At 49.4% G+C, this 21,650-nt stretch overlaps 1 protein-coding gene across 3 annotated transcripts in view; it reads left to right on the top strand.

Moving 5' to 3' along the window:
* WWC1 (WW and C2 domain containing 1) overlaps window positions 1-21,650 on the top strand; it is a 158,841-nt gene that overhangs the window by 120,894 nt on the left and 16,297 nt on the right. For 2 of the 3 annotated variants that reach the window (XM_025292279.3, XM_044947349.2), the window contains 8 exons: window positions 221-310; window positions 1,024-1,553; window positions 5,174-5,282; window positions 5,631-5,711; window positions 6,365-6,451; window positions 7,260-7,452; window positions 13,251-13,403; window positions 14,143-14,234. In XM_025292279.3, the coding sequence (XP_025148064.2) occupies window positions 221-310; window positions 1,024-1,553; window positions 5,174-5,282; window positions 5,631-5,711; window positions 6,365-6,451; window positions 7,260-7,452; window positions 13,251-13,403; window positions 14,143-14,234 (1,335 nt within the window). Of the gene's footprint in view, window positions 1-220; window positions 311-1,023; window positions 1,554-5,173; window positions 5,283-5,630; window positions 5,712-6,364; window positions 6,452-7,259; window positions 7,453-13,250; window positions 13,404-14,142; window positions 14,235-20,088; window positions 20,815-21,650 lie in introns of those variants that run through there. The other variant, XM_044947350.2, reaches the window with a different exon arrangement.

Raw genomic sequence — 21,650 nt, 5'->3', positions numbered from 1 at the left:
CCTGGTATATAGCAGGCAATGCATATAGCAGTTACTATAACATTGTACATAGAGACCATATCTCTCCAAACATCATAGTAAAATGCTCCCAGGATATTCCTGTGTGTGTGTGTAGGTCTGTGGACATTGTCATGAGTATATGCCTGCGGTTCCTCTCTCAGGGAGATGGAGGCTGGATCCCCCAGGGCTTCCCCCTCATGCCTTCTCTCCCTCCCTTCAGGTTGAAGTTAAACAGTAAAAGGAACCAGCTGGTGAGAGAGCTGGAGGAAGCCACCCGGCAGGTTGCAGCCCTGCACTCCCAGCTGAAGAGGTGAGTGGTGGGCAGTGGGGTAAGTGTTCCCCGGGGGATGGCCAGATATGCTTGAGTGCACAGCAGGTCTGTGGATGGTCCAGGGGGGGTTGTGCTGGGCCAGGTATGGCCCGGGGCAGGGTCCTCCACCTCCCCAGACCACAGCCTCCTCAGTCCTTCTGACAGCTTGCAGAAGGCCCCAGTCGGGTGCTAGCGAGTCTCGTTCACATCCCTTACCCCTACCACCCAACTTGCACGACACAGAAGGGGTTGGCTTCAGGCCGGGGCCTCGCAAGGCAGAGTGGCCAGAATTTTATCACAACATTTTTTTTTCATCAGATATTTTTATCAATTGACAGGGCTTTTCAAGTTACACTTAGGATATAAAGGCTCCTTTTGAAGATAACTATGTTAATGTTTAAAAAGTGAGTTGATTTGGAGAAAAATATTAAGCCTCATTATTTGGCATTGGATTCAAATATGGAAAAATAGGAAAATGGAGTGCAGCTGGTGGAGGTTTGAGAAACAGGAGGAAGTGGACTCAGAAGGCAGCTGGGTTGGGTTCGAATCCCAACTCTGCCGGCCTTCTCAGGATGTCCCCTTCAGTGAAGCGGGGGTGCACGGTCTGCCCTGGGCACCATCGGGGGGTCTAGTGAAACAGTGTGTCCTGAGTGCTTTCCGGGGAGCTTCCAGGAGGCCCACCCACTCAGTGTCCTCCGCTCCCCCATCCCCAGCCTCTCTGGCAGCATGCAGAGCCTGTCCTCCGGCAGCAGTCCGGGGTCCCTCACGTCCAGCCGGGGCTCTCTGGCCGCCTCCAGCCTGGACTCCTCTGCCTCAGCCAGTTTCACCGACCTCTACTATGACCCATTCGAGCAGCTGGACTCGGAGCTGCAGAACAAGGTGGAATTCCTGCTCCTGGAGGGGGCCACGGGCTTCCGGCCCTCTGGCTGCATCACCACCATCCACGAGGACGAAGTGGCCAAGACCCAGAAGGCGGAGGGGGGTGGTCGCCTGCAGGCCCTGCGCTCCCTATCGGGCACCCCCAAGTCCATGACCTCCCTGTCCCCCCGCTCCTCGCTCTCCTCCCCATCCCCGCCCTGCTCGCCTCTCATCGCTGACTTGGCTGGGGAAGCCTTCCTGAGCAACCTGGAGTTTGAAGACCCCGAGCTGAGTGCCGCTCTCTGCGAGCTGAGCCTCGGCAGCAGCACGCGGGAGAGGTACCGGCTGGAGGAACCCGGCCCGGAGGGCAAGCCGCTGGGCCAAGGTAGAGAGCACCGCATCCCAGGAGGGAGGGAGGTGGGGCTGTGCTCAGGACCAAGTTCTGACCCCAGTGATAATTGTGACAGTTACGGGCAACAGTTACTGCTTTCTACCTACCAGGTCTGTACACGGTGTATCGATTTATTCATTCATGCAGTAGGTATTTATTACGTGTTTACTGTCATCCAGACCCTGAGCAATGGCACCCCACTCCAGTACTCTTGCTTGGAAAATCCCATGGACGGAGGAGCCTGGTAGGCTGCAGTCCATGGGGTCGCGAAGAGTCGGACATGACTGAGCGACTGCACTTTCACTTTTCACTTTCATGCATTGGAGAAGGAAATGGCAACCCACTCTGGTGTTGTTGCCTGGAGAATCCCAGGGACGGGGGAGCCTGGTGGGCTGCCGTCTAGGGGGTTGCACAGAGTTGGACATGACTGAAGCGATTTAGCAGCAGCAGCAGCAGACCCTGAGCAAAGGGTTTTTCCATGGTGGGTTCATTCATGCAACAGATACTAAGTACCTATGGAAACTATGTCTTAATGGGTGGATATGGATTCATTCATTCTTTCATTGGACAGATAGGCCATGTGGGTTAGTTAGAGGATACAGTGTGGAGGACAGATAAGATCCTGGTTGCATGAAGCCTGCATGCAAATGAAGGCACAAATAATAACTGTACAAGCAAATCAGGGGAAAGCACTTAGGAGGAGAATAAAACAAGGTGTGATGGAGCCTTTCAGGTTGGAGTGGGGCTGCCATTTCAGGCTGGGTGGTGAAGGAAGGTGACATTTCAACTGTGACTTGAACAGTGAGAAAGAGCCAGCCTTGAAAGAAGCAATAGCAAAGTGTCTCAGGCTGAAACAGGGGCTGCAAGAAAGACCAGAGGTAGGGGGTCACCAACAAGGCAGAGAATCAGGCAGAGAACGAATTGTGTAAGGTAAGGAGTTTACATTTTATGCTAGTTGCAGCAAGGATCCATGTGATTGAAGCCAGGGAATGACAAAAGATCACTCCTGTTATGAGGTCAAAAAGGACATTGTAGTCTAGACTGAGATTCAGGTCAGAAGCTTCAAAGTAAAAGATGATGCCAATAATGACAGCCAAGGTTTATTAGAAAAATTTTCATCTGTAACAGCAACCACATAATAAATTATAATGGTGAATATTTATTGGGGTGCATTGATGTGGTGAGCAATGCGCTTGATATGGTGAAATAGGCTCCTTCTATTATACCCATTTCTGGAGAAGGCAATGACAACCCATTCCAGTACTCTTGCCTGGAAAATCCCATGGACGGAGGGGCCTGGTGGGCTGCAGTCCATGGGGTCGCACAGAGTCGGACACGACTGAAGCGACTTAGCAGCAGCAGCATTATAATACCCATTTCACAGATGGAGAGACAGAGGCTCAGAGAGGTGCTGCTGCTGCTAAGTCGCTTCAGTCGTGTCCGACTCTGTGCGACCCCATAGACGGCAGCCCACCAGGCTCCCCCGTCCCTGGGATTCTCCAGGCAACAACACTGGAGTGGGTTGCCATTTCCTTCTCCAATGCATGAAAGTGAAAAGTGAAAGTGAAGTCGCTCAGTCATGTCCGACTCTTAGCGACCCCATGGACTGCAGCCCACCAGGCTCCTCCGTCCGTGGGATCACAGGTGGGGAAGTGGGGACTGGAATCTGGGTTTTTCTGACCCCAGCGCCCAACCTCTTTATCACCACGGTCCCCTTAGGACATGAGGCAGCTCTGTGTATTTATTCCTAAGATACCCCTGACGCTCACTGACCCCATCTCGCATATAAAAGTTGGGACTGAACAGGATGATTTATTAAGTTCAGGTGTACAGGATACAGGCACTGTTGCACATACTGAATCATGTAAACCTCAAAACAACACTATGAGGTGGGTGTTGATTTTATCCTCATCTTACAGACTGAAAGGCTTGAGACTCGGTAGGCAGGAGAGTCAGGACTGGCCTCAGGACCGCCTAGTCGGCAAAGGTCTGCTTCTGACTCCCATGAAGCCAGCTAGAAGCTCAACCCCTCTCAGCTCCAGGAATGGGGGCGGGGGCAGCTGCAGCACCCAGAAATATCAGTTCCTTCGATTACAAGGGGCACTGGGAGCAAGGGAGAAGCAACACAATTTCCTGGTTAATTAAAGGCTCTGCTGGGTGCATGCCAGCCACTTCCTTAGAAGAAGAGCCGGGAGATCCCTGGGGCTCCCTCATCAGGAAGGCAGTCTTGCCGAGTCCTCTCAAACAAAAATAAAAACAGGCTTCCTACTGCAGCAGGTGGAAAGCTTCAGAAAATTGTTCCCTGGAGAGGAGGGGTTGCAGGCGGAACCTCTAATGAGGCTCAAGAAGGGTTCCGGTGCTCCCTGTCTAAGGGCTGTGATCAGCTGGATCAGGGATGCTGGGACTCCAGTGGGGTGTGGGGAGCAACCCCTCCCCTACCTCCCAACCCACCTCACCCCCACCCCACAGCGTCAGTGCAGCTTGGGAGCCAGGGACCGCTCACGTCCCAGGCTGGCATTTCTTCATGCCATCTCCAGAAGCCTTGCCAGGCTGAGCTCAGACGCTAAGCAGGTTATGTGATTAGTGCCACTGTTCAGTCAGCAGACAAACTAATCTCCTTAAGTGGTTTTGTGGAGGGTGGAGCGGGGTGGGTCTGAAGGCAGGAGGGCTCCAGGGCTGCAGATGTGGGATGCAGGCTGAGAAAGCCACACCCAGATGGCCCCTTGGCCTCTGCCAGGCTCACGGTCACCATCCCCTAGCCCAGCCAGCGCACCCCCCACCCCCATCCCCCACCCATGTGCCTGGCACACAGCAGGTGCTCAGAAGTGCTGGCCCTGAGGTTGGAACACCTGATTCTGTCTTTCTTGTGCTGCGTGGAGGTCAGGCGCTGTCCTGTTCATCTTGGCAGCTCTCAACTTGGCAGTGGCCCTGGCACACTGTCAGCGCCCATTACCTGGGGAGGGAAGGAATGTGCAGCGTGTGCTGAGTCTGAGTCTCGGGTCACAGACTTCAGAGGGCCTCTGTCAAGGGCAGGGGAGATGAGCTGACTTAGGAGTGCAGTGGGATAGGCAAGTAGGAGAGCCAGTGCTTAAATCCTTCTTCCCCTTCTTGTCCTCCCGCAAGGGCCCAGGGTCTGTGTTATTGTCCCAAGTGTGTAGGAATTGATCTGGAAGGCATCACTGTAGTGATGGGAATGGTAGTCATAGTAACTAAGGATAGCAGTACAGGTTTCTAGGGCCCTTCCCCTGCCCCAGTCTCTATACTAAGGATTTCTCTATATCATCTCCTTGTGTCCTCCCAACAAAGTAGGTGTTATTATCCCCATTTTACAGATAGGGAATGCAGGGCCTAGAGGGAATAAAGCAGCGTCCCAGTGTCGTAAAGCAGTGTGTGATTTGAACCCAGGTGGTTTGCCTATGGAGTCTGAGATGTTAGACACAGACTCCTCTGCCACCCTTTCCTTCACCCCAAAACACGCAGGACCTTGCTGTAAAGGTCAGAGATAGTAGGATTTTGGTGGGACCATCTTAAAACAACAGGGGATCCACAGTACATGTTGGGATGGCAGTATCCTGATTTCTGAAGCCCGCCTTTTCCGCCCTCTCTTCCTCCAGCTGTGAATATGGCTCAGGGGTGCGGCCTGAAAGTGGCCTGTGTCTCTGCTGCCGTGTCAGATGAGTCCGTGGCCGGAGACAGTGGTGTGTATGAGGCTTCCGTGCAGAGGTGGGTCCCTGAGTCCCGGGCCCCCTGTGGCGTGTGGGAGGAACCCACAGGAGGGTGGGGGGCTAGAGATACTTCACATCTGGGAGACTGCTGATTTCCCCGAGTGCTGTCACGGGGCGTGTGGCCAGGGAACATGTATTGGGGAAAGAGCAGCCCCCTGGAGAGAGGGATCTAGAGTCGTGTGGGCAGGCAGGGTCCCCAGGGAGGCTCAGTAGACCCAAACCTTCTTCCTCAAGAACCTGCTGCTCCCTCCCAGAGAGAACCCTGTCTCTGGAAAATGACTTTGGCCCCAGGTTACTGCAGACCAGCCTGACCCTCTCTCTCTGTCTTCCCCGTGTTGCCTTCCAGGCTGGGTGTCTCGGAAGCCACTGCTTTCGACAGTGATGAATCAGAAGCAGTGGGTGCCACCCGGGTTCAGGTCGCCCTGAAGTAAGTGGAAGGGAGGGCGGGGCAGAGGGGCGTGGTCTGCACCAGGTCCCCTCCTCCCCCTTCTGCCTCATGTCCAGCATTTACCCTCCTCCAGAACCAGCAGGCCCCGCTGACAGCTGTGGGCTCCTAACTAAAGGTGGGGGTCTCTTTCTATGCCTCCCAGCTCCCCATTTCACAAAAGAGAAAAAAACAAGGTTTAAAGACTTTGTACCTTGCTCAGTATCACTGAGCTGGGCAGTGGCCAAGCCAGGCAGGGACCAAGACCGCCTGCCTCTTGGTGTGTTTGGTCATCATCGTTACTACAGCTTTTGTCTTATAATCTCATCTGGACTGAAGTCAACCCCTGGGGGGCTACAGCCTAGATTTCCTGTTGTTGCTCATCTCTTGATGGGGAATGGTCTTGATTATTTTTAAATAGAAATTCATTGCCTACATTTAGCTCTCAGGAAATTTTACACAACCTCTGGCTTCCCTTTAAAAAAATCAGACTGACAGGTCTGGACCTGTGTCCCTGCATGGCTGCAAACACTGGGTCTGTGATCTCCAGCTCCCCACGGTCCCAGAGCAGTCAGCAGCTCGGTCCGTGATAATTAAGGGAGAGAGAGATAAATGTGTTACCAACAGGTGCTCTGTATGCCCCCTTTTCATTTCAGGTATGATGAGAAGAATAAGCAGTTTGCAATATTCATCATCCAGCTGAGCAACCTTTCTGCTTTGTTGCTGCAGCAAGACCAGAAAGTGTGAGTGTGTAGCTGACGGGCTGTGTATTATCCTCTCGCCCTCTATGCCCATCGCAGGGAACACTCTCCTTTCTGCCCTGCTCCGACCACGGACCCCCTAGACCGCTGTGGGTGGTTAGTGCACCATGATGCGCAGTGTCGGGGCCGTGAGCGTGGGTGCAGGCAGGGTGCCAGACGTGCTCGGTATAGAGAGGAGAGCCCCAGACAGCTTTCCATATGCGTCCTGAGCCCCGACCAGGTGCCGGCACTAAGAATGGGGTGGCGAACAAACCCCTGTCCTTGTGAACTTGAAGCCTGGTGAAGGAGGAAGTCACGGCCCCTTTTGTCTGCTCTACGCGCTAGTGTTTCGTGCAGAAAGAGCCTGGCCTGCCTTTCTCAGGAGCCAGTTCCCATCAGCGTGATTCGTGGGCAGATTGTGATGGGTGTTAACCCTACGGCCAATAATACAGCAGAGACCTGCACTGTTTGCCTCTCAGCTCTGCCTGGTGCAGACGGGTTTATGTTTCATTGAGCTCATCTGCCTCCGTGCCCCTCCTTTGCTAGGCCTTGAGAGCATCAGTATGAGCTTCTGTCTCTGTGGTCTGCACCCGGCCAGCGCCTGGGGTGTGACATGTGGGAAGGAGGAAGGCAAGCCCGAAAGCAGGCCAAACAGAAGGCAGACGAGATTGGACACACAGCGACTGGGGAAATGGCAAACTCTTGTCCTCTGTGGCTTCCTGGGGGATTTGCAGCAGCTGTGTAGCCTAAGGCCTGAGCCCCCGACCCGGGCCGACCTGACCCTGGCTGTCATGCTTGCCTGCCCCTCTAGGAACATCCGAGCGGCTCTCCTTCCGTGCTCCGAGAGCACCACCTGCCTCTTCCGGACCCGGCCCCTGGATGCTGCGGACACCCTGGTGTTCAACGAGGTGTTCTGGGTGTCCATGTCCTACCCAGCCCTCCACCAGAAGACCTTAAGAGTCGACGTCTGTACCACCGACAGGTGCCATCTGGAGGAGTGCCTGGTGAGAGCTCTGTCTGTCTGTCCAGCCTTCTGTCCTTCTTGATCCACCTTTGCACTTGAGGGAGAAGGCTTGGGGCAAACATAGCTTGTGGTATCAGCCCAGCTCTTCGTGGGTTCTAGGTAGACTTATTGGGAGCAGGGGAGAGAGAGCAGGGAGCTCCTTTATCTGCCGTGGAATTGCAGGGCCTCATCCCTTCATTGTGCCTGAAGCTGAGCCACCAGCCTTCCCCACTGTGTGGCCTAAGATGCTTTAATTGTCTCAGTTTCCTTATCTGTAAAACCAGCTAACCCTGACTACTTCATAGGTGGTTCTCTGGGGACTGAATGAAGTGCTAAACCAGTGCCCCTAGAATTTTCACGTGCACACAAGTTACCTGGTTAAAATGCAGGTTAAATGCAGATTCTGATGCATCAAGTCTGGGCAGCAAGATTCTGTATTTCTCTCAAGCTCGCAGGCAGTGCCGGTGCTGCTGGTCCCCGTAGCAAGGATGTAAAGAAATGAAGTGTCTGCACACACTGGTTCTCACTGGAAATCAGTTCCCATCACCTTTCTGCTCAGCTGGGGTTATAACAGCTTCTTTGCCATTTATATTGTTATTATTACTGGCAGTAATACAACAGCTTGTGTTAATTGGATGCAGTTTATATCGTGGGCTCTGAACTGAACTCCATACTTGTATTATTTCTGTTGATCTTCCCTACAAATCTTATAAACTAGGTACCATACTATTATACCAGTGGGGAAACTGAGGCACAAAGAACTTTCTCAAGGTTAGAGTAGAGTTAGGACGTAGGCTGGTGCACCCATGTCAGACCCTGGAGTTTTCTCTGGGTCAGCACGGTGCTCCCTGGAGGAACCCAAAACATGAGACAGTGACTCAAGAATTTGGCAAGCAGGGTGGGTGCTGCTGAAGGATGGAGCAGAACGCGTTTCCAAATCCAGCCTCCAGGAAATTCCCCAGTCGCCTGGTGGTTAGGATTCTGGGCTTTCACTGCCATGACCCAGGTTCAATCCCTGACTGGGGAACAGAGATCTTGCAAGATGCATGGCACACCCAAAAATATACGTCTTTATTTATTTCTATAATATTAATTTCTAAAGGATAGAATAGAAATTAAATACAAAAAAAAAAACAAACAAACAAAAACAAATCCAGGCCCCTCCAGTGAAGCGTTTCCTCAGCCCTGAGCATTCCTAAATGAGAAGAGACTCAACCCTGTTTTATCCTCCTAATTGGAGCCCTTTTATTCCTCCTTCCTAATTGAAGTCTGGCCATTGCTGGTTGCCATGGCAGCAGCCAAAGTGCTCATCCCACCGTGGCTTGTCTCCATCCACGGCCAGCCGGAAGCCTCCTTCTCCCATGTCCCGTGGGGACATGGAGTGTCAGGCTGTCGTGTTTTGGTGGCTGGCGGAGGCATGGAAGGGAGATGCGTGGAGGAAGGGCTGTCAGCTCCCACCCACTGCTTCCCGCACTGCTGAGTTGGTGGCACCCTGGTCTGTTTTGGGCCACGTAACCAGCCGGGCAAGAAGAGTAGTACTCATCCTGAGCAGCGTCTGTGTGTCTAGTTCTGGGCTAAGAACTTGAGTGCAGTATCTCATTTAATCCTCACAACGGGGAAGCAGTATAAGGGATCAAGGCCCAGAAAGGCTGATTAACCAGCTCAGGTCATCCAGTAGGTAGGTAGAGAAGTCTGGATTTGAACACAGATTCCAACTTCCTATGTCACCATCACAGTGTGTGTGATCAGTTGTTCAGTCAAGTCCAACTCTTCGACCCCATGGACTGTAGGCTCCTCTGTTCGTGGAATTTCCCAGGCAAGAATACTGGAGTGGGTGGCCATTTCCTTCTCTAGGGGATCTTCCCAACCCAGGTATTGAACCGGTGTCTGCTGCATTGGCAGGTGGATTCTTTACCACTGTGCTACCTGGGAGCCATCAACTACCCTACTGGATTATGGGTTTGGATGGAATATGTGTCTTGCCCTCCCCAATATCATGGGCAGCAGTTCCACAGTCACTTTATGGTGGTATCACAGGGTCACAGGCTTTCCAGCCGGCTGCTGGTTGCTCACCCTTCAACTGTGCAGCTTCTGTAAAGGCAGCCCACTGCCCAGGCCCACTCATACCCCAGAGCTAACCATTATAACCCTCCCTTGCTCCTTTTTCACTTTGCCATCCACACTTGGCAAAACCCCAGCCCTGTCAAAGTGAACTCTCCCCTCCTGTCTGCCCCATGCAATTGGAGAAAAACACACACAGCACCAAATTCTCATCCTCTCCTTTCTCCTCACCCTACTCTCCCTCTGCTGAGGCCCTTGCTTTATACCCAATCCTGGAACAGTAGAAGGAACCAGAAGAGAGCCCCCACAGCTGCCCCGCCACAGTTAGCTCTTCTTGCAGGCTCTGTGGTTCCGCCCAGAGCTCAGGGTGGGCCCTCCGCACTGCCATCCATGACCATCCTCGCTCAAGGTCATCTTCACCGTTCTGCTCTGTCTCCAGTTTTCCTTCCTCCACTAGATCGATATACCTCTCCATATATATGCTGTTATTAATCCCATGCTGTAAAAAAAAAAAAAAATTTTTTTTTTACCCCATTTCTTCCTCCAGCTACTACATTACTTCTTTTGTTTTCTCTGAAGCAACATATGAATGAGGTGTGTGTTTTCTCTGCATCTCAGATTATGTGGGCTCTGGCCTTCATCATTCCACCAAAAATGTGTTCATCAAGGTCACTGGGGACCTCCTCATTGCTGAATCCAGTGGCCAGCTCTCTCCATCCTCGTGTCTCTTGGCCTGTCTGCAGTGTTTGGCTCAGTTGCTCACTCCATCTTCTTCAACATCCTTTGCCCTGACTTGGCTTCCTGGACCGCTCGCTCTCTTGGCCACCTTCTCCCAACACTGGCTTCCCTGTCTGTCTGCTCTGTGGATTCTTGCTCATTTCCCTGACCTCTCACCTTCCAAGGGCCCCAGGGGTCAGGCCTTGCTCTCCTCCCCTCTTCTACTTGCATGCACTGCTTCATTGATCTTGTCCTATCCCCTGGCTTTTCAATACCATTCCATGTAATAGCGCCATCCTGGGCCTCCCCACTCATCTCAGTGCTGTACGTCCACTGTCTCTTCCATCTTTTCTTGCATATCCAGTCAGCATCACCAATCATGTGTCCACAGCACACCCCTGAGCTTTCCTTCCATGTCTTCACTGTCTCAAATGAATGCAACCCCTTTCATTCATCCATTGCCCAAGCCAGAGACCACAGGGTTGTCTTGGACCCCTTTCTTCCTCTCGTACCCCACATTCAGTCCTTTAGGAACTCCTAGCTCTGCCTTCAGAAGATCTCCAGATTCCAGCCACTTCTCCCATGCTCCTGACCACCACCATCTCTCACCTGATAGTTGCAGAATCCCCTACCGGGTCTCTCTGCTTCTGTTCTTGCCGCCCTTCATCTCTTTCCAACAGTCGCCAGGGTGATCCTATTAAATCGCAGAGGAGTCCATCCAGTCCTCTCCTTAAATCCTTAGGAAGGCTTCTGTCTCCACCCAGAGTCAACACCTGGGCCTTTGCCTGCTCTCCCCAGGTCCTCTGAGGTCCTCTGAGGTCTGCTCCTTGCCATCTCTCGGATTTGATCCCCGAGACTCTTCCTCCAGCCCCCTTGTGCCCATTGAATACACCAGCACACCCCCTTCTCTGGCCTTTCTCACTGCCATCCTTTTTGAATGTAATTCTTTTCTCCTGGATATTGATGGGCAAAAGTCACTCTCTCGCCTCATTCTTTTCTTGACCCAGATGTCGCCTTCTCCATGAGGACTTCCACCCTACGTAAAGTCGCATTGCCCCCTCTGCCCTCTTATCCCCACCTCTGCACTTTGCCTATATCATCTTCTCTGCAGCACTTTATATCACCTGATATTTCTCCGTATCATAGGTATTAGGGCGCAAGTTATTTTCACATTTTTATCATCTCTGAAATCAAGATGCAGTGTGTACTAGCTGGCAGGTCATATTCTAATTGGTAACTATTTTTCTTTCTTAGTGATACATGAAATAATAGTACACTCTATAATTGATGGCATCTTAGGCTCTATGGCACCCCACTCCAGTACTGTTGCCTGGAGAATCCCAGGGACGGGGGAGCCTGGTGGGCTGCAGTCCATGGAGTTGCAGAGTCGGACACGAGTGAAGTGACTTAGCAGCAGCAGCAGTAGGCTCTATGAGACACAATATAGAAGTTACTTACTGATTATCTGATTCCCCCAGACTGGAATATAAGCTCAGGAGGGCAGGGATTTTTCTCTGCCTAAATCCCGCTGTGTTCCCAACACCCAGAACAGTGTCTGACACGTAGAGGCAACTGGGCAAATGTGTATGTGTCAAATAAATGATTGAATGAATGCGTAGATGCTGTCAAAGTGCATCCAGTTTACTGAGGCAGACCATTCACACCTATGAGGCAGCCCCAAATAGTTGTTGCTGTTGTTGTTCAGTCACTCAGTTGTATCCGACTCTTTGCGACCCCACAGGCTGCAGTACGCCAGGCCTCTCTGTCCCTCACCATCTCCTGGAGCTTGCTCAAACCCATATCCATTGAGTCAGTGATGCCATCCAACCATCCTGTCCTCTGCCATCCCCTTCGCCTCTTGCCTTCAACCTTTCCCAGCTTCAGGGTCTTTTGTAATGAGTCGGCTCTTCACATTAGGTGGCCAAAGTATTGGAGCTTGAGCATCAGTCCTTCGAATGAATATTCAGGATTGATTTCCTTTACAATTGACTGGTTTGATCTCCTTGCAGTCCAAGGGATTCTCAAGAGTCTTCTCCAACACCGCAGTTCAAAAGCATCAGTTATTCAGCACTCAGCCTTCTTTATGGTCCAACTCTCACATCCATACATGACTACTGGAAAAACCATAGCTTTGACCATACAGACCTTTGTCAGCAAAGTAATATCTCTGCTTTTTAATATGCTATCTAGGTTTGTCGATAGCTTTTATTCCAAGGAGCAAGAATCTTGTAATTTCGTGGCTGCTGTAGACTCTGTCTTGTTGAATTAGACTGTATCTTTTTGGACAACTCTCTACATTAGTACCTAGAAATCTTCCTTATTTTTTGTACATAGCTATGTAATAACTGTATAGATATAGGTTACAGTCTATTCCCCCAGTCTCCTGTTGCTATAGCTTTGAGTTGTTTTCCGTGACATCAGTCTTGGTGATTATCTTTCTGAACTCTAACACCAAAAGCAAAAAACAACACGTGCAACTACCTCAAACGAAAAAGCTTCTGCACAGCAGAACTTTCATTTTCGTCAATAAAATGAAAAGGCAAGCTACTGAAATATTTGCAAATTGTATATCTGATAAAGAGTTAATATCTAAACAGCCCATGAAAGTACAATGTTAGTCACTCAGTCGTGTCTGACTCTTTTGCGACCCTATGAACTATAGCCCACCAGGCTCCTCTGTCCATGGGGATTCTCCAGGCAGAATACTGGAGTGGGTGCTCATTCCCTTCTCCAGGGGATCTTCCCAACCCAGAGTTCGAACCTGGGTCTCCCCCCATTGCAGGCAGATTTTTTACCATCTGAGTCATCAGAGAACCCATCCTTAAAATTAATATCTAAATAGATCTTAACCTATACAACTCAGTGAACAAATAAGTCAGTGAATGAATGAGTTATTAGAAAACAATACCCAGCCATTTCTTCCTCCCAGGATGCTTCTATCTCACCTGGAGTGGTGTTTTATCTACTTTCCCCAGAATACCTTGTCACTCCCTGCTTATGCTTTTTTCCCACCCTCTACAGGGAGGCGCCCAGATCAGCCTGGCTGAGGTCTGCCGGTCCGGTGAGAGGTCGACTCGGTGGTACAACCTCCTGAGCTACAAATACTTGAAGAAACAGAGCCGGGAACCCAAACCAGTGGGAGCCATGGCCCCCATCCCAGGGCCTGAAAGCGCGGTGAGCTGGACCACAGCTTTGTGCACCCTTCTCCTATAAAAGGCAGCACCTGGTCAGCTGGAAGGAAAAGCCTCTCCCAGAGTTGGAGATGGCTGGACATCAGAGGGGGGTGTGTGTGTGTATGTGTGTGTCACTCAGTCACTCACTGTCCGACTCTGTGCGACCCCATGGACTGTAGCCTGCCAGGCTCCTCTGTCCATGAGATTCTCCAGGAAGGATACTGAAGTGGGTTGCCATTCGCTTCTCCAGGGGAATCTTCCCAACTCAGGGCCTGAACCAGGGTCTCCTGCATTGCAGGCAGATTTCTGTACCCTCTGGGCCAGCAGGGAAGCATGGACATCAGAGGTGGAGTAATTATTAGAGAAGAAACTGAGTCTCAGAGACGTTAATTAATTTCCTCAAGTCACACAGTCTTCCTCAGCATGGACACCATTCAGTGGGACAGTCTCCCTGACTACTTGATGATCTTGCAGCTGTAGACCTGTAATTCTGTCTCATGCAAACACTAAACTCATCTTCCAAATTTTGTCCATGTATACAGAGATTATTTTCGGTAGAATTGCCAGTTAGAAGAACTAGGGACCGTATTTCCAGTTGATGTAACCTTATGGCAAGATGCTTGCCCACTCTGGTCTTCAGTTTTACCCTCTGTTCACTGGGAGGGTGATAGGGTCTGATTCCTGCCAGATGGGGCTCTGCCTGCCTTGCACAGAGGGCTCATCGGCCTTCGTCTCTGCAGGATGCTGTGTCTGCTCTGTTGGAACAGACGGCCGTGGAGCTGGAGAAGAGGCAGGAGGAAAGGAGCAGCACACAGGCCCTGGAAGACACCTGGTAAGTGAGGGCGCCCCTGGGAGCTGACCTGGCTTGGACCTGGGCCCAGGGATGAGATCCCCAGACACCACAGCAACCAAGAGAAGTGTCCCCCTGTGAAAACGGAGATCCTCTCTCAATGGTTCTCTATAGGCAGCAAGGCAGTATATAGTCTGGTACAGTGTTTCCCAAGTCCCTTCCCAGTTTGTGATTTTATGTTCTAGCAATTATTCATACTGGTTCACATGTTAGTGTTTATTGTGATGCACTTACATTTATTTTGGTTCAGAAAAATTCCTTAGAAGCTTTATATTACTAGAAGTGGAAATAAGCATGAAAGTGAAAGTCGCTCAGTCGTGTCCAACTCTTTGCGACCCCATGGACTATACAGTTCATGGAATTCTCCAGGCCAGAATACTGGAGTAGGTAGCCTGTTCCCTTCTCCAGGGGATCTTCGCAACCCAGGGATTGAACCCAGGTCTCCCACACTGCAGGCGGATTCTTTACAAGCTGAGCCACAAGGAAGCCCAAGAATACTGGAGTGGGTAGCCTATCCCTTCTCCAGCAGATCCTCCTGACCCAGGAATTGAACTGAGGTCTCTTGCATTGCAAGCAGAGACCTTACCAACTGAGCCAGAAGGGAAGTGGAAATAAGTATAATTTGCCATAAATTGAAAATGCCTCAGTAAGGAATTGCAATTGGAGAAGCAAATGGCACCCCACTCCAGTGTTCTTGCCTGGAAAATCCCAGGGATGGTGGAGCCTGGGCTGCTGTCTATGGGGTTGCACAGAGTCGGACACGACTGAAGCAACTTAGTAGCAGCAGCAGCAGCTAGGAATAGGGAGCAGAAATAACAGGCTTAAACAAGATAGACTTTTACTTCTTTGTTACTTAAAAAAGAAGACTTGGAAAAAGGCAATCCAAGGCTCGTCTATCAGCCCCATGATGTTACTGGAAACCCAGGCTCTTTTTCTTATTCTGCTTTGCTGTCCTTACTGTGTGACCTCCATCATCAAGGCTGCTAAGCACAGAATGGCTGCAGTCACCAGCCATCAGGCAGGCATCAGGAAAGAGGAAAGACAACAGTCTCTCCATGAGTGCCTTTTAACCAACGAGCATTCCTGAACGTCCCACCCAGCAATTTCCACTTGCTTTCCATGGGCTGAGCTTAGCTACTTGGCCTACCCAGTAGCTAAAGGAAGCTGGGAAATGAGGTCTCTCAGTTGATATAAAATTCAGGATTCTGTTACTAAGGAAGAATGTAGGAGTGGATATTGAGTAGGTCATGAGCCAAGCCTGCCTTAGAAGAGAATTGTGGAAGATTAAATGTAATAAAAATACAAGAATATTAAAATCTACCTAGATGTATTGCTTGCCAAGGTTCTAAGACTAAGATCTCTCCTACTGTTAAAAGTAAGGTCATATATTCTCTACTTCTGTGTCTCTATTTCTGTTTTGCGAATAAGTTCATGTGTATAGACACAGGTGTAGAGAACAAATGCAAGGAAACCAAGGAGGGGAGGGATGGGGGGATGAACTGGGAGGTTGGGATTGACATATATACACTACTGTGTACAGAGTGGATAACTAACGGGAGCCTACTGCATAGCTCAGGGGACTCTACTCAGTGCTCTTTGGTGACCTCGGTGGGAAGGAGACCTGGCACAGTGCAGCCTACGGGATGGCAAAGAGCCGGACTTGACAGGGTGACTGAACAACAATAGCTGATTCACTTTGCTGTACAGTGGAAGCCAACACAATATTGTAAAGCAACTATACTCTAGTAAAAAAAAAAAAAAAGTCCGTGTGTCAGCTATGTTAAAGACATGCTGCTGCCAAAGAGAGACGTCCTTCTTGATGTAACCAAGTCTGAAGAAGAAGTGGACAGGACACAGCTTTTCCACTGTGTGATCAGAAACTTTAGTCCCTTGTCTCCCCACAGAAGGTCTCATCACACACTTTAGGAAACAGTGATGTAGACTAGGGTTCAAACCCTAGCTTTGTCTTTTTTGGTATAACCTTAGGCAACGCATTTTTTAACTTTTTATTGCAACATCATGCACATTCAGAAAAGCTGGTGTGTGTGTCCAGCTCAGTGAATTTTCAGAAGCCAAACTACCCATGCGTCCAAACTGAGGAGCATCACCAGCTCTCCGGAAGCCCACACCACATTTCCTCCGGTCACTGCCCGCCCCTCAAGAGCGGCCACTGTTACTCAAGAGAGCCGAAAGTCGTTCTGACCCTGTCTGATCCTTGGCTCAAACGTGGGGACATCACACTGACTGAAGGATCAGAAGAGACTGAAGGACCAGCCACTGATGAAGTAAAAGTGCAAAGCTTGTAGTAGACACGCAGGAGACAATAGAGATTCTTATCAGGAAATGGAAGAGGAACACGGCTTAAGTACCAGCTGGAAAGGGAGACAGCAAATCCTGTCTCGGAAATGAGCACAGCCTCAGAACCTTGCCATTTGGAGGAAGTGTGTGTCGTTGTGCTAAAGTGCATGTGCTCTGAGTCCAGACAGATGTGAATTCACAAAATCTCACTCAGCCAGCTCCTTGTGGGATCCTAGATCTGGGTGAAGCCTAAGCATCAGTACATTTAAAGCATCCTGGGAGGACTTCTCTGGAGGTCCCAGTGGTTAAGATTCCACCTGCCAGTGCAGGGGACATGGGTTTGATCCCTAGTCTGGGAAGATTCCACATGCCCCAGAGCAACTGGGCCTGGGCGCCACAAGTACCAAACCTGCTCTCTGAGCCCATGAGTTGCAACTACTTAAACTTTTGCACACCCAGAACCTGTGCTCCTCAACAAGAGAGGCCACCACATTGGGAAGCCCATGCACCAAAACGAAGAGTAGCCCTTGCTTGCCACAACTAGAGAAAGCCCGTGCACAGCAACAAAGACCCAGGGCAGGCAAAAATAAATTAATTTGGGGGGTGGGGGTGGTGGGGGTGGAAAAAAAGCATCCAAGGTAATTCTAAGGTGAAGCCTGAGCTGAGAACCAGGCTCCAAACCCGGTTTCTCCATCTGTGACATAGAGACATGGGGTATTTTGTAGACTCTGAAAATTATGCATGGTTAGCCCTTAAAACAGACCCTGACCCACAGGCAGCACGCAGTGACTCTTCTGTTACAGCCCTAAATTCTATGTTTGGTCTGACAAGAAGTCTCTCCTTAATACCTTTTACTCCAGGGGTCAGCAGGTGTTTTCTAGAAAGGGCCAGATAGTGAATGTCTGCCTCGTGGGCCAGGCAGGTTCTGTTGCTTCCACTCAACTCTGCCATCGTGGTGTGACAGCAGTCACAGACAGTACACACACCCGCCGACCACGCCTCTGTCCTTGCACCTTCATGTACGGACACGGAATCTAGAATTTCACATCATTTGCACATGTCGTGAAATATCACCCTCTTTTTAATTTTTTTTCCCCAGCCATTTAAAAATATCAAAACCATTCACAGCCTGGACCTTGGACTGTCCAGAAACAGGCAGTGGGCTGGGTTTTGCCCCTGGGCTGACTCCTCTCTTCCTGTTCTCCTTGACTCTTCCTCCCTGCGATGAAGAATAGGGCCAGGTTCCTGAATTCTTATATGTTCATTTGCTTTAGGGTTCTCTCTCAACTGTCTCAGTTTCTCTTCTCTGTCCCACCCCCTGTCACTCGCCACTCTCCTTCCCTCCCCTCCCTCCCTGCTTCCTCCTGTCTCCCCACTGCCTCTCTCCTTCCTCCCCTTCCTCCTGTTCCCTCCTTCCCCCCTCCCTCTCCTGCCTTTCTCTTCTCCCTTCCTCTTCTCTCTCTCTCCCTCTCCCCCTTCCTCTCTCCCTCTCTTCCCCTCCCTCTGACACTCTGCAAAGGTCCCAATGCCGGAAATCGGCCCAGGACCTGTCTTCCAAAACCCTGGCACAAGATCAGTGGTTTTCCACCAAATTCCAAGCTTGTGTTGAGGCTTTTCACACTGTCTCCTAGCAACCACCTTCTGTTCCCTCACCCTTTGTGGCCCCCTCTCTCCCCACCCTTGGCCATTCAAACTTCCCCAGACACTGACTTACAAAGAGGGCTGGAGTCCCCCCGAGCTGCTGCGGTAGTGGGGTGGCTCCATCTGCAGCCGCCTCCCCCCATGCTAGAGGCTTCTTTTGGTCCTGGAATGTTAACTAGCTCTGTTTTGCCCGCTCAGCTCTAGAGTGGAGGGCTCCGCAGACTGGTCTTCTGTTCTCATCTCTTCTCCTCCCTCCGTACCCAAGGCCCAGTGGAGGATGCCGCTGTTGTTCCCTCCTTTCATTGGTTCGGGTTTCTTTAATGCGTATCATCAGAAGACTTGATCTTTTTTTAAGATTCAGAAACAAAGCAAAACTCTCAGAGGATTAGAAAATGTAGGAGAATATAGGGGCTTTCCCAGTGGCTCACCGGTAAAGAATCCGCCTGCAATGCAGGAGCTGCAGGAGACGAGGGTTCGAGCCCTGGGTCCGGAAGATCCCCTGGAGGAGGAGGAAATGGCAACCCGCTCCAGTATTCTTGCCTGGTAAATCCTATGGACAGAGGAACTGGCAGGCTACAGTCCATAATGTCGCAGAGACACACACGCATGCAGGAGAATATAATCACAAACAATGCTAGAGTGAAAACCCTTGTATTTACCTCCTTGGGAGCTTACATGTATTTGTCTAGGACAAAGGTTGAGAAGTGGCCTTGCTGGGTCCCAGGGCATGTGTGGTTTATATTTTACGGGGTCTTGCAGCATCATTCTCAAACAGGATTGTAAATGCTCCCAGCAGCACTGACTGAGAGTGCCCCTAAAGCTACGTCCTCTCTGATACAATATAATCTAACAGTATTTAATCAAGAACATATACATGTTTTTTTTCTAGCAGGTACTGCTAATTTGACTTCACAGTATTCATTGGCTGCTCTAATTAACACTCCCCACAGGGATACACCTTTTCCCCAAACCCTCACTTGATATCAAATACATATTACAAATATCAAATACATATTTTTCAATTTTTATTGATTTTTGGCCACTTTTCCAAAGGGTGAAAAGATGTGTCTAATTATTTTTCTCTTTACAATTGAGGGTTTGTTTTTTTTTTCCTTTCCTGGAAAATATGTCGATCAGCTTCTTAGTCACAAAGAAGAGACTTCCCTAGCAGTTGAGCACTTCATGGAGCGGAGACTTGGCTGCACTGCTGAGTGGCCTGTGACACTGAGCGAGGCCTACTCAGTCTCTGAGATGATGGGCTTTCGGTGTGGTTGAAGGGCCTCAGCGTGGCACCCGGAGGTCATCGAGGCCATGTTTGAAAAGTGAAAGTGTTAGCTGCTCAGTGTCTGACTCTCTGAGACCCTATGGACTGTAGCCTGCCAGGCTCCTCTGTCCATGGGATTCTCCAGGCAAGAATACTGAAGTGCATTGCCATTCCCTTCTCCAGAAAGTCTTCCCGACCCAGGGATAGAACCCACGTCTTCTGCATTACCCTCTGAGCCACCAGGGAAGCCTCTGGTATCCATGTTTAGTGCCTCTTTCATGAGTGGATCAAGAGGCAGAGGAGAGAAAAAAGAGGCCCTTCCATAGCGAGAGTCCCCATCTAAGTGCCAGGGAGGTTTTCAGCATAGGGCTGAGGGTGGAGAGCCAAGATCTGTTTTCCCTGTTGGGAAAATCCTAAGGGAGATTTTGTGTTTATCCACAGTCTCACTGAGCCAGCTAATGAGATGTCAAACTCGCTGCTTTTGGCTGAAATTCCTTCAGCTCTGTATGGTAATACTGCCTCATGCTGATCAGAAGCCTGGCGGTTATGTATGTCTTTGAAAAGTAAAGATGGGAATGGAGATAAATTACTAATTAACAAATGCCATCCATTTGTCACACCAACTCTTTCTAGGCTCAGAGTCGTAGGGGAAAGGATAATTATGAAGAGTATCACCAAAAATAAAGTCTCTTCAACAAATGGTGCTGCAACCCTATTGGATATCCATAGAGAAAAAAATAAATGTTGGGTGCCATGGACAAAAATTAATCTGAAATGGATCATAGTATTAAACATAAAAGCTGAAACTAAAAAACCTTTAAAAGAAAGTACAAGAGAAATTCTTTGCAAAGACTTCTTAGGTACAACATAAAAAGCACAAAGCATTAAAGAGGAAAAGGGATAAATTGGACTTTGTCACAATCAAAAGCTTCTGTCCTTTGAAAGACACCATTTAGAAGAGGAAAGGCAAGCCACAGACTTGGAGAAAATATTTGCAAAGGATTCCTATCTAGAATATATAATGAACTCTTGCAACTCAGTAATAAAAAGACAACCCATTTTTAAAATGGGCTAAAAATTCTAATGGAAACTTTGCAAAAGAAAATCTGAATGGTCAATGAAATTCTCAACAGGAAAGTACAATGAAAACCACAATAGATACGAGTATTCATCAGCTGAATGACTAAATTTAAAGATGGATGTTACCAAGTATAGGTGAGGAACCAGAATTCCCATAACATTACTGTGGAAACATAAAATGATATAACCATGTGGGTAAACCAGCTCACCACTTACACTTATTGTCTGACCCAGCAGTTCTACTCCTGAGTATGTATACATATCTTATGGTCTGAATTGTCTCCCCCCAAATTACAGATATTGAAGCTCTGACCATGCTTGAGAATGTGACTGTTTTTGAGGACAGGGTCTTCAGAGCTGATTAAGTTAACATGAGTCTGTTAAAGTTAGGGTGGGCCTTAATCCAGTATGACTGGTGTCCTTATAAGAAGAGGACATTGGGGCACACAGAGGAACACCGGGGATGCAGACGCAGAGGGAAGACCACGTGGGGACCCAGCATGAAGGTGGCCATCTACAAGTCACCAACCTGCCCACACCTTGATCTTGACTTTTACTAGCCTCCAGGACCGTGGGAAATAAATTTCTGTTGTTAAAACCACCCTGTCTATGGTATTGTGTTATGGCAGCCCTAGCAAACTAATCCAGTGTCTTAAGACAAATGAAATCCTATTTCTACACAGAATTGTAGGTGAATGTCTACAGAAGCTTTATTCCTAATTTCTAAGAAATGGAAGCAATCCATATGTTTATCACCTGATGAGCAAACTGTGGTCCATCCATCCAATGGAAGATGACTCGACAATAAGACGGAGTAAATTATTGATACTATATGCCAAATGTGATGCTGAGAGAATGAAGCCAGAGACAAAAAAGCATGTATCATCTGATTCCATTTCTAAGAAACACAAGAAAGATCAGATTTAATCTTTAGTCATGAAAAGCTGATCAATCATGGGCTGAGGGTGGGAGCAGATTATCTGGGAAAGCATATAAGGGAAACTTTCAAGAACATTCTTTTTCTTGAGTGTGGTAGTGGTTACACAGGGGAACACATCAAAACTCATCCAACATTACAGGAAATGAGTTTTTTTTTATATGCAAAAATATACCTC

The sequence above is a fragment of the Bubalus bubalis genome, chromosome 9, assembly GCF_019923935.1.
Source record: "Bubalus bubalis isolate 160015118507 breed Murrah chromosome 9, NDDB_SH_1, whole genome shotgun sequence".
Lineage (NCBI taxonomy): Eukaryota > Metazoa > Chordata > Mammalia > Artiodactyla > Bovidae > Bubalus > Bubalus bubalis.
This window is presented reverse-complemented; position numbering and strand designations above follow the sequence as displayed.